Source organism: Heliangelus exortis, chromosome 1, assembly GCF_036169615.1.
Source record: "Heliangelus exortis chromosome 1, bHelExo1.hap1, whole genome shotgun sequence".
NCBI classification, from domain to species: domain Eukaryota; kingdom Metazoa; phylum Chordata; class Aves; order Apodiformes; family Trochilidae; genus Heliangelus; species Heliangelus exortis.
In genome coordinates, this window is record NC_092422.1 from 149404818 (window position 1) to 149420006 (window position 15189).

General features: G+C 37.5%; 1 protein-coding gene across 1 annotated transcript in view; it reads right to left on the minus strand.

Annotated features, from left to right (window-relative positions):
• Positions 1-15189, minus strand: part of ANO4 (anoctamin 4) — a 182799-nt gene that overhangs the window by 92749 nt on the left and 74861 nt on the right. The window contains exons 3-5 of the mRNA XM_071732949.1: positions 15068-15178; positions 7792-7928; positions 2678-2836 (exon numbers count right to left, since the gene is read on the minus strand). Coding sequence (XP_071589050.1) covers positions 2678-2836; positions 7792-7928; positions 15068-15178 — 407 coding nt within the window. The remainder of the gene's footprint in view (positions 1-2677; positions 2837-7791; positions 7929-15067; positions 15179-15189) is intronic.

The following is a 15189-nucleotide window of genomic DNA, read 5'->3' on the forward strand; positions in this document are numbered from 1 at the left end:
GAATGTAAATTCATTGGGGAATATCTGCAAAATGTTATCATCTTTTTCTAGAGTCAGAAACACCCATTCAGGCCTTTCTCACCTACATTTTGCCTGAAGTTACCCTGACATTTATTAATTAGTTTTGGGTTCACTTTCTCAAGTTATGCTGTTAAGCGAACACTTCTCTTAATGCACTCACCACTTCCTGTGCTGCCCTTCTTTCTTTTTCTGTGCTACCTTTGCCAGTGAGCCAATGCAATGCATTTTTCTCTCTCTGCAGTGTTACTGAGAAATATGGCTTTGAAACTGCAGTGTGAACAGCTCTAATTTTTCCTCTTTGCCACTGATTTCACATAAAAAAGACAGGACTCACACAATCAAATGTCAGTATATGATCAGCCACTAGTCAAAGGAAAATGATCGAACAACAACCACACAAGATTCATGGAATTCCTTACTTCAGTCCAGCCATTACAGCCTGTTGCCTCTGTGTAAGTTATGTGGCCAAAGCCACAGACAACTCTCTCATTTTATCTAAGAGAGAACTTTTCCCAGTGGAAAAGTATTACATGTGATACATGCAATACATGATACATGATTAACTGGAAAACACCTACTCAGAATGATTCATAGTCTTACCAAAAGGAGAAATAAAAATAATGAGAAATAATCTAAGCATTAACCAATGACACCACATAGTCTAAACCTGAATATTACTCAGCACAGTTGTTACTTTCTGGGGAGGGGAAAGGGAGCATACTAAGAATGTACTTAATTTCCTTCAGGATTGCAATTCAATTTAGAAACTAACATGATCATAAAATATGCATTCTAGAGTTTAATTTTAGGTCAGAGTCAGACGTTAAAAAAAGATTGCTACCCTAGATTTTAAAAACATCAGCCTGAGTCATTTAACGCAATGTCATTTTGATCATTCTGAATTTAGAAAATGTACAATTACTGATGCTGACCTGAAGTCACACTATGGCCAAATGAGATTCATAAGACATAAAATTGCATATCAGTAGCATACTAGAAACTGAAATGGATAGTCAGTTGATTCATGCATCCCAGGCAGCAAAGTCCAAATAAATGGGCTTGAAAGCCGCAAGAAAACTCTATAGTAAGCACTTAAATTACCAATTTGAAAAAGTCTTCTATGCAGAATATTGCAATAAGTTTGATAATACTTAAAATACAAAATGATTTCATGGCTTTCACTGCTGACCTTAGTACATTAATGAATCTGCAAAAATCACAAAGCTGGAAAAGACTGGTTGGAAACCACTGGGCCGATGTATCCATAGGGAGAATTCATTCCATGCCCATTTTCTACACTGCTCAAACTTCAGAGATTTCTTCAGCCTTTCTGCTGGTGGAAGCAGGGCAGAATTTTAGGATGTGAAGCAAAACAGCTGCAGTAACAGACCTGTGTTCTTGAATGTTGTTACAACTCCTACAGACAGTGGTACATTTAGAGGAAACGTGGAATAAGTGAACTATGGCTGCTGCTGGAAATATCTATCAACTGCTGCAGCACTAATGATGATAACTTCCAGGCCATCTGTTTATGGTAACTGGTTGATGTAACCAATGGTAAGCTGTTATAAATTTCTATTCACTAGTAATGGTGTTAATTCAAAACCAAAGGAAGTGAAGTATTTTTTATTATTCTGAAGAGAAACAATGTCCATCTTTTCTTCCTCAGTGTTCACCAAAGATGTGTGCCTTTCAAGTATAAAGTCAGAATATCTACACGTGTTCCAGGAATTCAGTGAAAGAAAAGGAGATCTTGTTGAGCACCTACATATTTGACCAAGACTATAACCTGAAAATTCCTCTATTTCCATCAGTGGCTGCACGACCATGCATAGTAGCATGCGTGTGAGTTGATCAAACACCAGTAGAGCTAAATATTCAGCAATATTTAATAAGTGAGACTTAATCCCTGTTTATGAAAGTTTAAGAAAGAAAATATCTTAGGCAAAAGAGAGATGATGGTCTCTAAGTTGTGCTCCTTTTACCTATCTCATCGTGTTTTTAGACAATTAACATTCATTTTACACTCTTCTGTAGAAAATATTTACTGTTTTAGGGCATAAAGTTGGAAATAGCATTGATACAAACTTTCATAAGTACTGTCCAATTATTTAAATGTTGAGGATTCAGGCAGCAGGAGAGATTTTAGGCTGTTTTCAAACTACAAAAATTCGTCTCAAGTTCCTGTGCCTAAGCTGACCAGCAAATGAAGTAAGGGGTCTGGTTAGGTCTCTGGAAAGGGTACCAAGAGCCTCAGCAAAGAGTAGAGCAGGTAATTAAATGGAAACACAGGTGGAGTAATGTGGATTGCACTCAGTAGAATTAGGTTATACAAACTCAGAACATATTTTCTCTGTTGCAAAGCCTGAAATTAGATTCAACCTGAAAAGAATTAAATTCTGTGGCCTATTTGTGCACAAGGTTGAAAAAGATGACTGTAATGGCCTGTTTTAGCCTCCAATTCATGTGTCTGATTTTCCTTTAGGCTATGATTTCCCACTGCTCTGATAATAAATAGCCTATATTTAGGCATGCTTAAAAGCATTTTTCCTCTGACACGAGACAGTAAAGGGGTTTCAGGGTAAACAAAATTCATACCCTCACATTCTACAGAGCTTTAAATGTTGCAATTCTTTTTCCAAGAAAACTCTCTTACCTCTTTTTCCATTTGAAGGCCTTCTGCTCTGATATTTCTCTCAAATACTTCCCTCTTTTCTGCCTGTAGATTAGATTTTCTATATACCAGGATGTAGTCAATCCGACACTTCCCATCTCTAAAATATAGTCCACTGGTTTTGTTCTTATCAGGTACTTCCTGTAAAGAGAAAGTCAAACACTTCAGTAATGTCCATTTGCCTTGGTAATTACTGTGTAGCTGCTTGCATCAGCAGTTTTCAGTAACACTCAACAGGAAAGATAAAGAACCAAAACAAGGTGCTCAAGTTTTTAGATCTTTGAAGAGCAGGAGGTCTTCCTAAGCAGATGTTTGATCACATAGGCACGGGGTAGGAGAGACTAGAGAGCACAAACCAACTTCCCTCTCTTCTTCCCTCCCCTGAAAATTAGGAATAATTTCTTACATATAAAAGGAAGTAGAGAATAGTGTTACTGAAGCAGAAATTTAAAATTAAGAACTATGTATGGTAGAATATATTTGTACATGTGAGAAGAATAAACAATGGCATGAACATTTACTGTGGTGAGGAACACTAAGACCTGGCACAGAGATTCTCATTGTTTTATGATGACTATAGTACCACTGTCTCACAAAAAAGGACATGAAGGTCCCACACCTACCTCATCAAACCTCATTAGACTGACTACAGAATGTTCTTGGCTTAAGAAAGCCTGCTGGATTTATTTGAAAATAACTCCCAGTGTTTGGTCTAACAGTATGCAAGCACAATGAATACCATTTCTTCTTTGTTTCCTGCAAAGAATGTGCCTGTTCAAATGTTTGCTCTGACAGAAAGAAACAACTTGATTTAACTGTTAATAAGAGGTCAAGCAGGTCCCTCTCTTGAGATTTAAATGTACTCTCTGAATGATGCATGTGAACAACCAGCAATCTGTCAGGGCAGTATAATGGGACAAGGCCTTCAGGGAACTGAAGATCAGTCCATCTCCAAGCTAAAAGAAGAGTTAGGTTAATCCCTCTGTATTTCCAGATTTTCCTGCCAAAAATAGCTATTCCTTGTGATATTTGATCAAAACGTTGAAAAAAAATGTAATATTTTGACTTTAAAATCTGGGAGCAACAGGGAATTTTCAAAATACTTTCCCTACAGGAGAACAGCTTTTTTAATTTGAATTGTAAAATGTGAACATAGCACTAGGACAAATGATTCTTAGAGAAGAGGGGAAAAAAAAAAAGACTATTCCTATTTAAAAGTTTAGCATAAGCTATCTTGATTCTCGGCATGCATTTTGAATAAATGGAAAAAGCAATGAAAGCCTCCCAAGTGTCCCATCCCCTTGGTACATCCAGTTTACTGATGCCACAAAAGTGAATTTTTCTAACATTCTTGTATTACAGTGTCTGACTCCTGACACACGTGGATTTGATATAGTAAAACAGTCCTTTGAGATGAAAAAGAAGGCAAGCAAAAAGATTTAAGCCCTAAGGAAATAACAGTAACAAACCATTTATATCTATACTGCATATCATGATGGCAAATGATATTATCAGGATATAAGAAGTATGTTAGTGTACCACTAACAGTGATAATTTTTGCAGAAAAAGAGGAACCACCCAAAACCACCAAGGTTTTAAGGTGCAGTTCTAATCAAAGAACAAGTATATTTTCTGTGTGTGTTTTTTGTCTCTTAATATCCCTTTACCTATTTAGATTATAATTTTGTGGAAGCCACAACTTCCTTTTTCCATGTTTCTTCACTGATTGGGGTATTTTTCTTGACACCACATGAAATTTAATTAAGTGGGGAGTTTCTAAGAAAATTATCTAGGTTGCAAAATCAAGTGCTCGAAAGCTAAGAAGTAACAGAACTGTAGTTTTATGTGAAAGCTTAGATAATGTTTTTCTGTATCCATCCTGGTTATTTAGAAGACTAGAATTTGGAGGAGAAAAAATTATGTACTTATTTTGTATTCAGGTAAATACACACAAGAAAACTGAGTTAGAATTGCACAGGCTATTGTCATAAAAGACATCAAAATTGTTATTTTTCAATGTGCATATCTTTTTCAGCCATAAATATCAGTGCAAAGTTCCAATTTATAAAAGAGATTACTTAAGCAAACTTTACTCAATTCAATGTTAATAATACTGCCCCCAAATACCAAGAGTTGGATGATTAAAGTGAAAACTGAAGGAGTGACTCTAACAAATTTTAATTTCAAAATTACTTACATCAGTTGGAAAGTCAAGGATGGACCATATAAGATCATTTAGGTAGCATTATATTTTTTTTCCGAGCTCCATCATTCTCCTTTTTTGTATAGACTATTTTATCATTCCATAGAAAGAAAGGCAGAATGTGTGCATACCTAAAGTATGACCCATAAACCATTTTCCTTTAATTTTTACCTTCTTTCTGTTGCTTGCCCAGTTCTCAGAAAGTGAATCTTCAGTGGAAATAATACAATGGTTTAGTGATAACACATCCCTGGATTTAAATTGTGAAGTGTATATCTAATTGCTATATTGGCCTATACAAAAGTATTTTGATCAATGCTTGTAAAGGAAAGTGTGATTTTAATTTACTGCAGCTGTGTTTGAATAAAACAGAGGACAAAGAAAAAAAACGTCTCTAGCAAAAAGACAAGTTGAATCCAAATCTGGCTCTTTATCTATGAAGGAGCTGTTGATAAAGCTCCATCCATAAAGTCTTCACTGGATCTTTGTGCTAGTGTTAGGTCACTGGCTGGACTTGATGCTCCCAGAGGTCTTTTCCAGCCTCAAAAATTCTGTGATTCTGTGATCTCCTGGTGGAGCATGAACAAGTAACAATTGAAGCAAACAATATTTCAATTTGTCAGCTACACAAAAGTGATAAAGAAATCTTTGCTATGTCCTTGTAATTTTTGTAAGATTGTAAATTCATTTTAATGTATTCAGAGAAGAAACTCATTAAATAATTTAGCTGCAGTGTTAGCTTTAAAACTAAACCAAACAAAACATCAATACATTCAGAGAATGTTTCACTGGGGCCAGATCCCTTGCCTGATGGCATTAAGTGAGATCAATATGCTTGGTTAGCTACTAAACTAAAAAGAAAATCTGAAAGGAATCTAGAAGCTTCAGAGGTCACTGTATAGCTGAGCTCTCATATTTATCCATACAAACCATACAATATATAAACAGCATATCTTTTCCTCCTGAAATTAAGCAAGTACCTTGATTTTTTTATTTTTTTATTTTCTTTTTGGCTACTGCACCTCTCAGCTCCCATTAAGACTTAGTTTTCTGTTTGTTTGGTTGGTTTTTTTTGGTTGGTTGGTTTTTTTCCATCCCATATCTACACATGACCCACATTAGTATTTTCCTCGGTTATGGGTAGAGGTGAAAAAAAAAAGACAATCTGTTCAACATCAAATGAAAAAAAAAAAAAGCTGTTTCCATAACAGCAGCAAATATTACTCTCTCTCATACTCTGTCCTTCTGACCATTTTCTGTCCACTTATCCACTTCAGCAAGCAAAGATCATGTGCCTTTCACCCACGTCCTTTTGTTATAGACCATAGGGCAGATCCCAGAACACAGCACAGGAATATCATGTCAGGTTAACCTCACAGCCTGGAGAAGAGCAGGTCCCAGGGAGACCTTACAGAAGCCTTTCAGTACCTGCAGGTGCCTTCAGAAAAGCTGAGGAGGGACTTTTTACAAGGGTATGTAGTGATATGACAAGGGGCAATGGTTTTAAACTGGAAGAGGGTAGATTTAGGTTAGACATTAAGAAGAAATACTTCACTGTGAGGGTGGTGAGACATTGGAACAGGCTGCCCAGAGAAGTTGTGGCTGTCCCCTCCCTGGAAGTGTTCATGGCCAGACTGGATAGGGCATGGAGCAACGTGGTCTAGAGGGTGGTGTCCCTGTCCATGTAGGGGTGTTGGAATTAAATGATCTTTAAGGGTCCCTTCCAACCTGAAATATTCTGATTCTCCTACAATGCAGGCAGTGCCTCTTGTGTGGAATGCTGGGGACGAATGATGAGTAAAGAGGAAGATGAAATTGTGAGCAAGGTCAACTTGTCTGAGTGCCCTGAATTGTTTTGTTTAATTATCTAAATACTCCAGGACCATAGCTGTCTGTGGGTTTAATCTCCAGCACAAAGAAAATCTCTAACTCTCTCCTCAGCAGTATTTCATTAAAAACTTGAACCATAAAATCCTCTAGCCCCTGGAAAAGACAGTCTGTAATTATAACTTCTAAGTTTTATCTAAACGAGCAAACAAAAAAGGGGCAGGGCAGGGCCTTCAGCAATATCCTATGGTTTTCTGTGCTTTCAGTTGTTAGTACTGTCCCTGCCAGTTCTGCTCAGTGCCAGAGAGCTCTCTGCCAAAAACTCCTCAGGCACAGCTTGCAGGTAACCTCAGACCACTTCAGTGAGTAGTTTGGATGCGGCTGCACTCCTGAGGTGGGGGAAAGAAGTCAAGTCTCTTGTTTTCTCACCCCCTGAGGAAATAGTTCCAATATCCATGGGTTGTAGGGAAGTTGGAGGCAAAGTTAAAGGGTATTACATTCCTTTCAGCACAAAAGACACAAGAAAGGAATTTAAGTACAAATTTTCATACTTGGATCCATGATGCTTTTTATGCCTTAAGACATGATTTTAAAGGGACTGAATGAGTCCTTCCTAGCGTGTTCTCTGAATTACCATTATGCACCAGCAGCTCACTTTTTATTTTCATTGGAAGGGAATGTGTCACATACCTGATACCAAATACTTCCTACGGGATATTTATGATAATTCTCCTCCTCCCTCTTTCCCCAGAGGATTACTATAGGGAAAACTTTCCATTATTTGCAAGAGTAGTGAATCATTAGATTTGGCTGGTTCAGAAAACAAGCAAACAACAAAAGCCTGTATGGACTTTTCAATGAGGGTGCTTGAAATCAGTAAAAAACCCTTTTAACTTGAGTTATTTTACATTTCAGCATTATATGCCTAAAATGGAAAAACAGTCCCCATGACAAAGATCAGATACCAGTTGCCTTGCACAGAATGAGATTTTTAAATCAAATTACATATAATCCCTTTATCATGTGCATAAATAATTATTACCTCAATAACTCGGCCTGTTCTTACCTCGCCCACAACTTCCAGCCTGCTGGCATCATCAGAAGTACTGGTCAAATTACCATGGTGAAGCAGGGAGTCATCATCTTTGGAAGGGCTGTTCACACCTTCTAACTCATCAAAAAAAATGTTGACATCCTTAGCTACTAAAAAAAAAAATATATATATACATTTAAATCATCACTGAATCAAATGAAGACACTTAGCATAACACATTGACAGCAATCCCAATTTTTAGTTCTGGTTTAAGTATATACTATGTTACATTTAAAAGCTGATGTGCATCAGAGGAGTGCCTTCTTCACCCCCATTGTGAGCCACACAAAGATTTAGAATTCCACAGTACCTTTGTGATGACAAATAAGTAGCCTTCTGTCACAATAAAACATACCTTAGTTATCCTCTTGGCTTCTGGGGTTAGTGGCTTAAACAACTACTTTCTGGATTACTATGGTCTCTGAAAAGTTCTTAATATAAAGAAGCATTTTTTTAGCCTACTACATCAAGTATCAAGTTGGAAGCTGTACAGACCTGTGAGGCAGACAGAGGCAGAAGACTTTAAAGAAGTATTGTTACTTGAAAGGCATCCAAAAAATGAGCCTGGGCAGAAGTTTGCCTTTACACAGTTTGCCATGTTTGGGTGCACATAAAGCTGGCATGCTCAGATCTGCCCACTGTGCAACCCTCAGCTGGGCATGAAGCAATAGCTTAAATCTTTTGCTGCTGTAGGAAACCCAACCCTCATAAAAAGTGAAGATATCTAAGGGCCTGGAGCACATCACCATATCTGGGAGATCAGGCAGTGGGGCTTGGGGCCAAAATAGTGCCCGTGCAGCTGAGGGCAGCCCCTTCCCCAGCCCACGGTGTCTGTGGAGAGAGGCCCCAGACAGCTCTTTGCCCGGCCACCCCAGGGCTTTGTCTCTCCTCAGTTCTCCTCATTGGGTCTGATCCTGGTGTCAACCCATGGGCTGACATCCTGTCCTGACAGGAGGTACCTGGTGGCTGGGGTAAAGGGGCTGGATTTCCTTCACCTTTTATACAATGCCAAGTCATGTGATAACTTTAATGTAAGTAAAATAAAAACAAAACATTACAAGGAATGAGTTAAAGATTGGTGCTGTCCTCAAGGGTAGAGCAGTGTTAACTTCAGAGTGATGTTTCCTGCTGTGCTGAGCAAGGAGGTGATGAGAAGTTGTGGGCAGAGATGCTATGTGAGTCTCCAGTCCCACGGGCAGGCCACTGCTCTGCTGACTGAGTGGCTGTGGGATGGAAGGACAGAGGTGGGCTGCCTGTGGCCAGAGAGGTCCCCTTCTGCATCCCATATGCAAATGTGGTGGGGTGAAGAAAAAAGCCTTTTCTGAGGATCAAGCCTCAAATGTGGACTGAGGTCACCTCTCCAGCCTCATGTTTCCTATGCACAATCCAGAACTGTGAGAGTGGAATCATAACTCTTAGGAGGGACCCCCGAGGGTCAGCTACTGAGCCTCTTCCCCTGACTAGAGCAGAATCAAAGATCTATCTTTCTTGACAAAAATCTGCCTAACTCACTACTCACACTTCTTTTCAAACTTGACTGACTTTTGGAATAATTTTTCTGTTGTTCAATAACCTCCTGAGTTGCTTCTCTGCATCTCTCCTAATTTAGCAACAGGCAGTTTTAATTCCTGTTGACAAGAATCTGTATTACCAGGGAACAGCCAAAAAATCTCTGCTGGCAGCAACTTAGTTCCATTTCTAACTCCTGGCTGTGGGTTTAAAAATCCATTCCCTGACTGTGGAGAGACTGTAGAGCTGCCAGAAATTAAGGGCCTTTAACTGTTCCCAGTCTTCATGAGCACGTTGTGACCTCCTTTTCAGGGGCCATAGCTCAGTTTAAGAAACCTTTTTCAAAAAATATACAATGCTACTGACTCGACAGTCTCTGCAGGTGGCCTGTTTTTCATTATCATAGACAGGAGAAAGTTTTCTTTCTAATATTTGTCCTACATATGCACCTATGTTGCAATTTAAATGTTTTATCCTTTTCCTATCAATCAATCATGAACATGGGACAGAGATCACTCCCTTTTTGTACGTCTTTTACAGTGTTTAAAGTCTAGTATTGCATCTGTAGGAGGGTAAAAAATAAAACCATATAGAAATATTAAAGAACTCTTCTTAATTTTCATGCATAAAACAAGGACAGAGGAGATGAAATACACCAAATTTTCATTTGCAGTATTTTTGCTTATATAGCCACCAAAAAAATTCATAAAGAATAGAAAAGCATTCACATCAAATCAATCCACTAGATGCTAGCTAATGAACTCAACCAAACAGTGTGATTTTTAATAGAAATTAATTTTTTAATACTTTTAACAGCATTTTTTCCCAAGTAGACATCCTAAAAACAAGAAATTGTGTGCCAGATTTACTGGTTTTAGACAACCACACTAGTCAAATTCATCAGTTTGGGAGTTGTATAGTGTATAATCTGTCATTGCTCGTGTCCCAGTATTAACATCACACAATATTTAACCTTTCTTTAACACTCTGTAAGTCATCAGTTTTAGATAGTATTCTCTGTTCTCCAGGATCTCAATTAGCCTTTAGAGAGATACTAAGCCTTGCAGCTTCACCTACTTCACTCTCTTTTGTAGTGTGTGTATCATTAGAGTCTGAACACAAAAGAGATATAAAGCCTCTTTTTACAGATGTTAAGCTTTGCTTGTCTTTTTAAGACTGACAGTCCATTTATTTTATTTTTCCTTCTTCTGCCAAATGTGACAGGGTATCATTAGAGACAAATATCCAGGACTGAGTTTTCTATTTTAAGACATTTTAAGACACCTCGGCACCATCCTTTTTCCCAGTTAGGGTTGAGCTTACTGACAGAAGAGGAGAACAGCATCCTGGTTTACTTGATGATGGATGTTTACAGCTCCTCAGTTCACTATGTCTACATCCAGTTTGTCCTAGGACAAACTATAGAAGTTTTAGGAGACTTCGAAGGCAAAAAACAGACTCCAATTTGGATGCAGCCATGATGTTAAGGCAGGGGAACTGCCACAAGACAGCACAGTCTAACCACCTGTCCTTCACTGTCCCTGCTGTTTTAAAGGGCAAGGCTGAAAACATCCCACTCCATCAAAAAATAATCTGGATGTAAATCATGACCAGTTTTTACATACACATTCATATCTGACAAATTCACTCCAGAGAGAACTACTGAAACAGAAAACATTTTGAATAACTTGAAACTTCACCAAACTGCAACCCATCAGAGTGCCTTCATCAGGGCAACTTATGAAGATGTGGATGATCAATACCTCAGCATAGTCTGAAAATTGTGGAAAAAAAAAATCAAATATTGAAGCTCTCTGAAGATTATGCAATCTATAGATCTGTTGCAGACAGAAGCAATGAAAGATATAATGCCTGCGTGCTATGCTTGAGGGTATTTGAACTAGATTTTTCCTTCTATTAAGATTGCCTTTGTATAAAAGATAAGGCCTTCAAAATACAATTGCTGCTTCCTGAAGTGCTAGAAATGCTTTGGGTTGCAAAATAGATCTTTTTAGGTTACTGTTTTGAGATACACAACTTGGTGTGTAACAGAGCGAATGTATGGGAGTTTCAAGGGGATAATTACTGGATTATCTTGAGGATTTGCACAGAGAAAAAAAATCTTATTTCAAGGTCATGTTAAAATCCATCCCATCTCAGCAGTGACTGAAAGTTATGGAAGCAGTGAGTCTCAGATGACAAGTGACATTAGCTACCATGACTTGCCCAGATTGCCTGTAGTAAAAATTTGCTCATATTGGAAGTAGGCAGATAACTTGCATGCTGGTTGGTAATTTCAGCAAACAGGATAAGTACTGAATAGATGTGCTGAATTACCTTATCAGCACAAAAAGAGTATGTTACCTTCTTCTGCATGAAAGATGTGCTGCTGGTGAGAAAGTGCTTATGCTTTGAAAATAAAGTTTTCCAGTCACTGACACTAAACATGGGCCCTTATGTCTTCTGAAAACATTGTTGTATCCTATCTTACGGGATACTTAAAAAAAAAAATAATTAAAATACTGTTCAAAAAAACTAACTAAATAATTTTTTTAACTTTTTTAAAAAAAACTTTAAAACTTTTGTTTGTTTTACTTTAATGATGACTCTTCTCCTGTGGCCTGTACCAAGCTCAGCCACTGCACTCCAAGAGACAGGAACACCCATGTGCCAAATGTTGCTTAAGGCATATTCAGGGCTCCACCATTTCTGTCCCCTTCAGGTCATGGCATGTATATATCCATAAATGACCTTAGCAGAATGAAATATCATAACTATCATATTTATGCTATTTGAGAGACAGACTGGCACTAGTGTATTGTCATGTCTTTTTAGACAGTGAAATTTAACAGCATGTCCATTGCTACAGGAGATATGAAGAATTCCCCCTCTTGTTTTTAGACCACCTTAAATATGCAAGAGCTTTTCTCCCTCTCATGTTCCATTTTGTAGAACTAAAATCAAAATTACTTGATAATTCTGAACCCCTTTAGGAGCTGAAAAAAACTTGGACGTAGAAATATTTTTGTTCCAAATATAGAAGAACTGCATAGTCTAAGAACTCAATGCTAGGAAATTCTGAGTGAGAGTCCATGCGTAATCCCATTGGGTCCACAACCCATCTTGGACCAAGAGGCTGATTAGGTAGTACCCAAAGGTAACTCCTTTAGCCTTCTAAAGATGGATGCTCAGAAACTGAGGTGTCTAAAAATAAGAATTGTCATTTAAAAATGGGACCTGACTATGGTTTTTTGTGGCAAGATGGAAGCGTGGTCAGAGATGTTCCTGTTAATTAATTGTCATTTTATTACCAGTTGTCATACTAAGCCATTGATTATACTTTAGCTTTGATAATGCAAGCTGAAAACATTGAATTCAGAAATGACTCTTTGTAAATATCTGAGGCCTGTCAGTAACATTGAAGAGTGATTTTCCTTTGAAATTCTTAATGGCAATGTTTATACTAAGTATAGAGCATTTCCACATGTTAATGGTGGTAGAAAAATTACTGGGTTTAAAAGCACCAATATTGAAGAATATCTCTTAATAACAATCCTGAGTAGAAAACAAATTTTTAATAAGACTTTCAGAGCAGAAAAACCCAAGCATGAAAAACCAAGAATTTTTCTGCAACTGGTTCTACATACTACGCTTTTACAGGACTTATTTGGATAGAATCACCCAGTGATCAGGACAGGAGTGGCCCTGATGCTCCCTGTCTGGGGCTGCAGGATGGCTACGGGCTGCAAGTAGGCAACAATAGGGAATTCTGGTTTATATCTGACAGAGAAACCCTTCATGCAGATCCTTGACACCTCTGCTGTCTATTCACAAGTTTGAATGCATTACTCCATTTTGTAATTTTACACCCAGTGCAATTCCTTATTTTACGGTGTGTGTCTACAGTAATTTTCACATTAATTAATTATTGTTAATTTATTGTAATTATTGTTTCTGGACCATCTCTAATAGGCTATGGATAATTTCTGAGTTTCATGGGGTCAAGAAGAAGCTGTTTTAAAGATGACTAACCAGACCTCACGAGAAAAATGTGTTTAAGACTCTACCACGAGCTGTGGTACTTAAATGAGGAGTTAGCCCTGATGCAGCAGAAATTACTTTTATGTCTTTTACAGCAATACATAAAAGTAAATAATGAGGTGGTAAATCTTGACTTCAGCTGCAGTCTAAGAGATTCAATAGGCTAAAAGGACAAAAAAAAAAAAAACAAAAACAAACAAACAAACAAACAAAAAACTAGCTTTAGAGCAAGATGTTTCTTTTAAGTAACTAAATTAAAAAAAAAAAAAAATCTCTGCTATTGAATGATCACTTTTGGCAGTCTACCAAACCAAAATATATACCAGCTATCTAAAGTTGCACAAGGCTCTTCTTGAATACAGAAATGCTCAGGAAGTTCATGTAAGCAAGAAAACATGTGTCATCTTTAAAAGCATCTTTGGCATTTTAAAATTTTCATTCAACACTACAAAACAGGTTGGAATAAAAGTAACAATGACTATTCAGAGCAACCACACTAGGAAAAATATTTGGGCAGGTTTATCCTATGTACTGGATTTTCACAGCCAACTTCAGGTGATAAGACACTCCCCTGGACACATAACAAGCCTTTGCAAATTGGGTTATACAGACATAGCAATCCATCTGTCATTCCAGAAGAAAATGTAGCTGAAGGACAAGGAGAGTAACTTCTCAACAGCAACTGGGTCTGGTCTGGATAAAAAAAAAATAATCTCTGAGGCTGTAAGAGCTACATCCTTCTCAAATGGCTCTGAAATAGTCTAGAAAATAACGTTAATGCTTTAAAAACTGTTTGCTTAAGGTTATCCAGTTTTGAAATTGTGTTCAAATTGTTAAAAAGATTTGGAAGCCTGCTCCTTTTCAGTTTGAATCCATTTATCACTGGCCAAAGTTTGTTTCAATTAGGATAGGTTTCACCTACATTTACACCCCTACACTGCAGATGCTTCTGCCTAAGCTGTAGTAGTGGCTCGAGGTACCTTATCTCCCTAAATTCCATTTGCAGGCAACAGAGGCAAATAAGCCACTTCCAAGTTGTAGGTCATCTCTTCTACACCCACTTTAAAACAAGACAAATTACTTTATAGACACGCTCATTACAATATGTTGATTGCCACAGATTCAGATCTTGATACCTTCATTGCAATCCCCTGGGTTCAAGTCAGATGAATGTCATTTTTATGGCCACAGAAAAACTGGATACTTTCAAGGGAAACGAGGGGTTTTATCTAGATGTTTGAGACCATACGAAAACCCGTGCCCCGTTAAATTAAAATTTGGGGTTATTCAGCACAGACTTATAATCAGAAAACATGATATTGCAATTAGACACAGTAACAAGAGAATGTTGAGACATGACCATTTTAAAAAGAAGCTGCTTTGGACAAACACAGTTGATAAATCTAAATCTTGACATCTAACAGTTTTAAAGAAATCATCCAATTTTATATTGCTCAGTTATGTGCTTGAAATGGAGAAGATAACTGTTTTTTGGATTCCAACTTTGGATTCCTCCCTCTTCAGCCTCTGAAAGATTCCTTACTGACCTTTAATACTTGAATTTTCTTGGAGATTTTAGTAATACATATCCACTTGACTTTCAGTTATTCCCTTTGTATGTTCCTTCATTTATAATTTCAATGCATCTCAATTGATTCTTCTACCATAAACCGAATTTTGCATCCAAGGAATAACTTACTTTCTTGTATTGCATTAAGAATTTCTGAAAAGTCCACATCTGTCTTCTGTATGTCTGGTTTTATCCATATTTGCGTTTCCAGCCGGTTAACCTGAAAATCCTCTCTTCCTTCTGAAGAAATT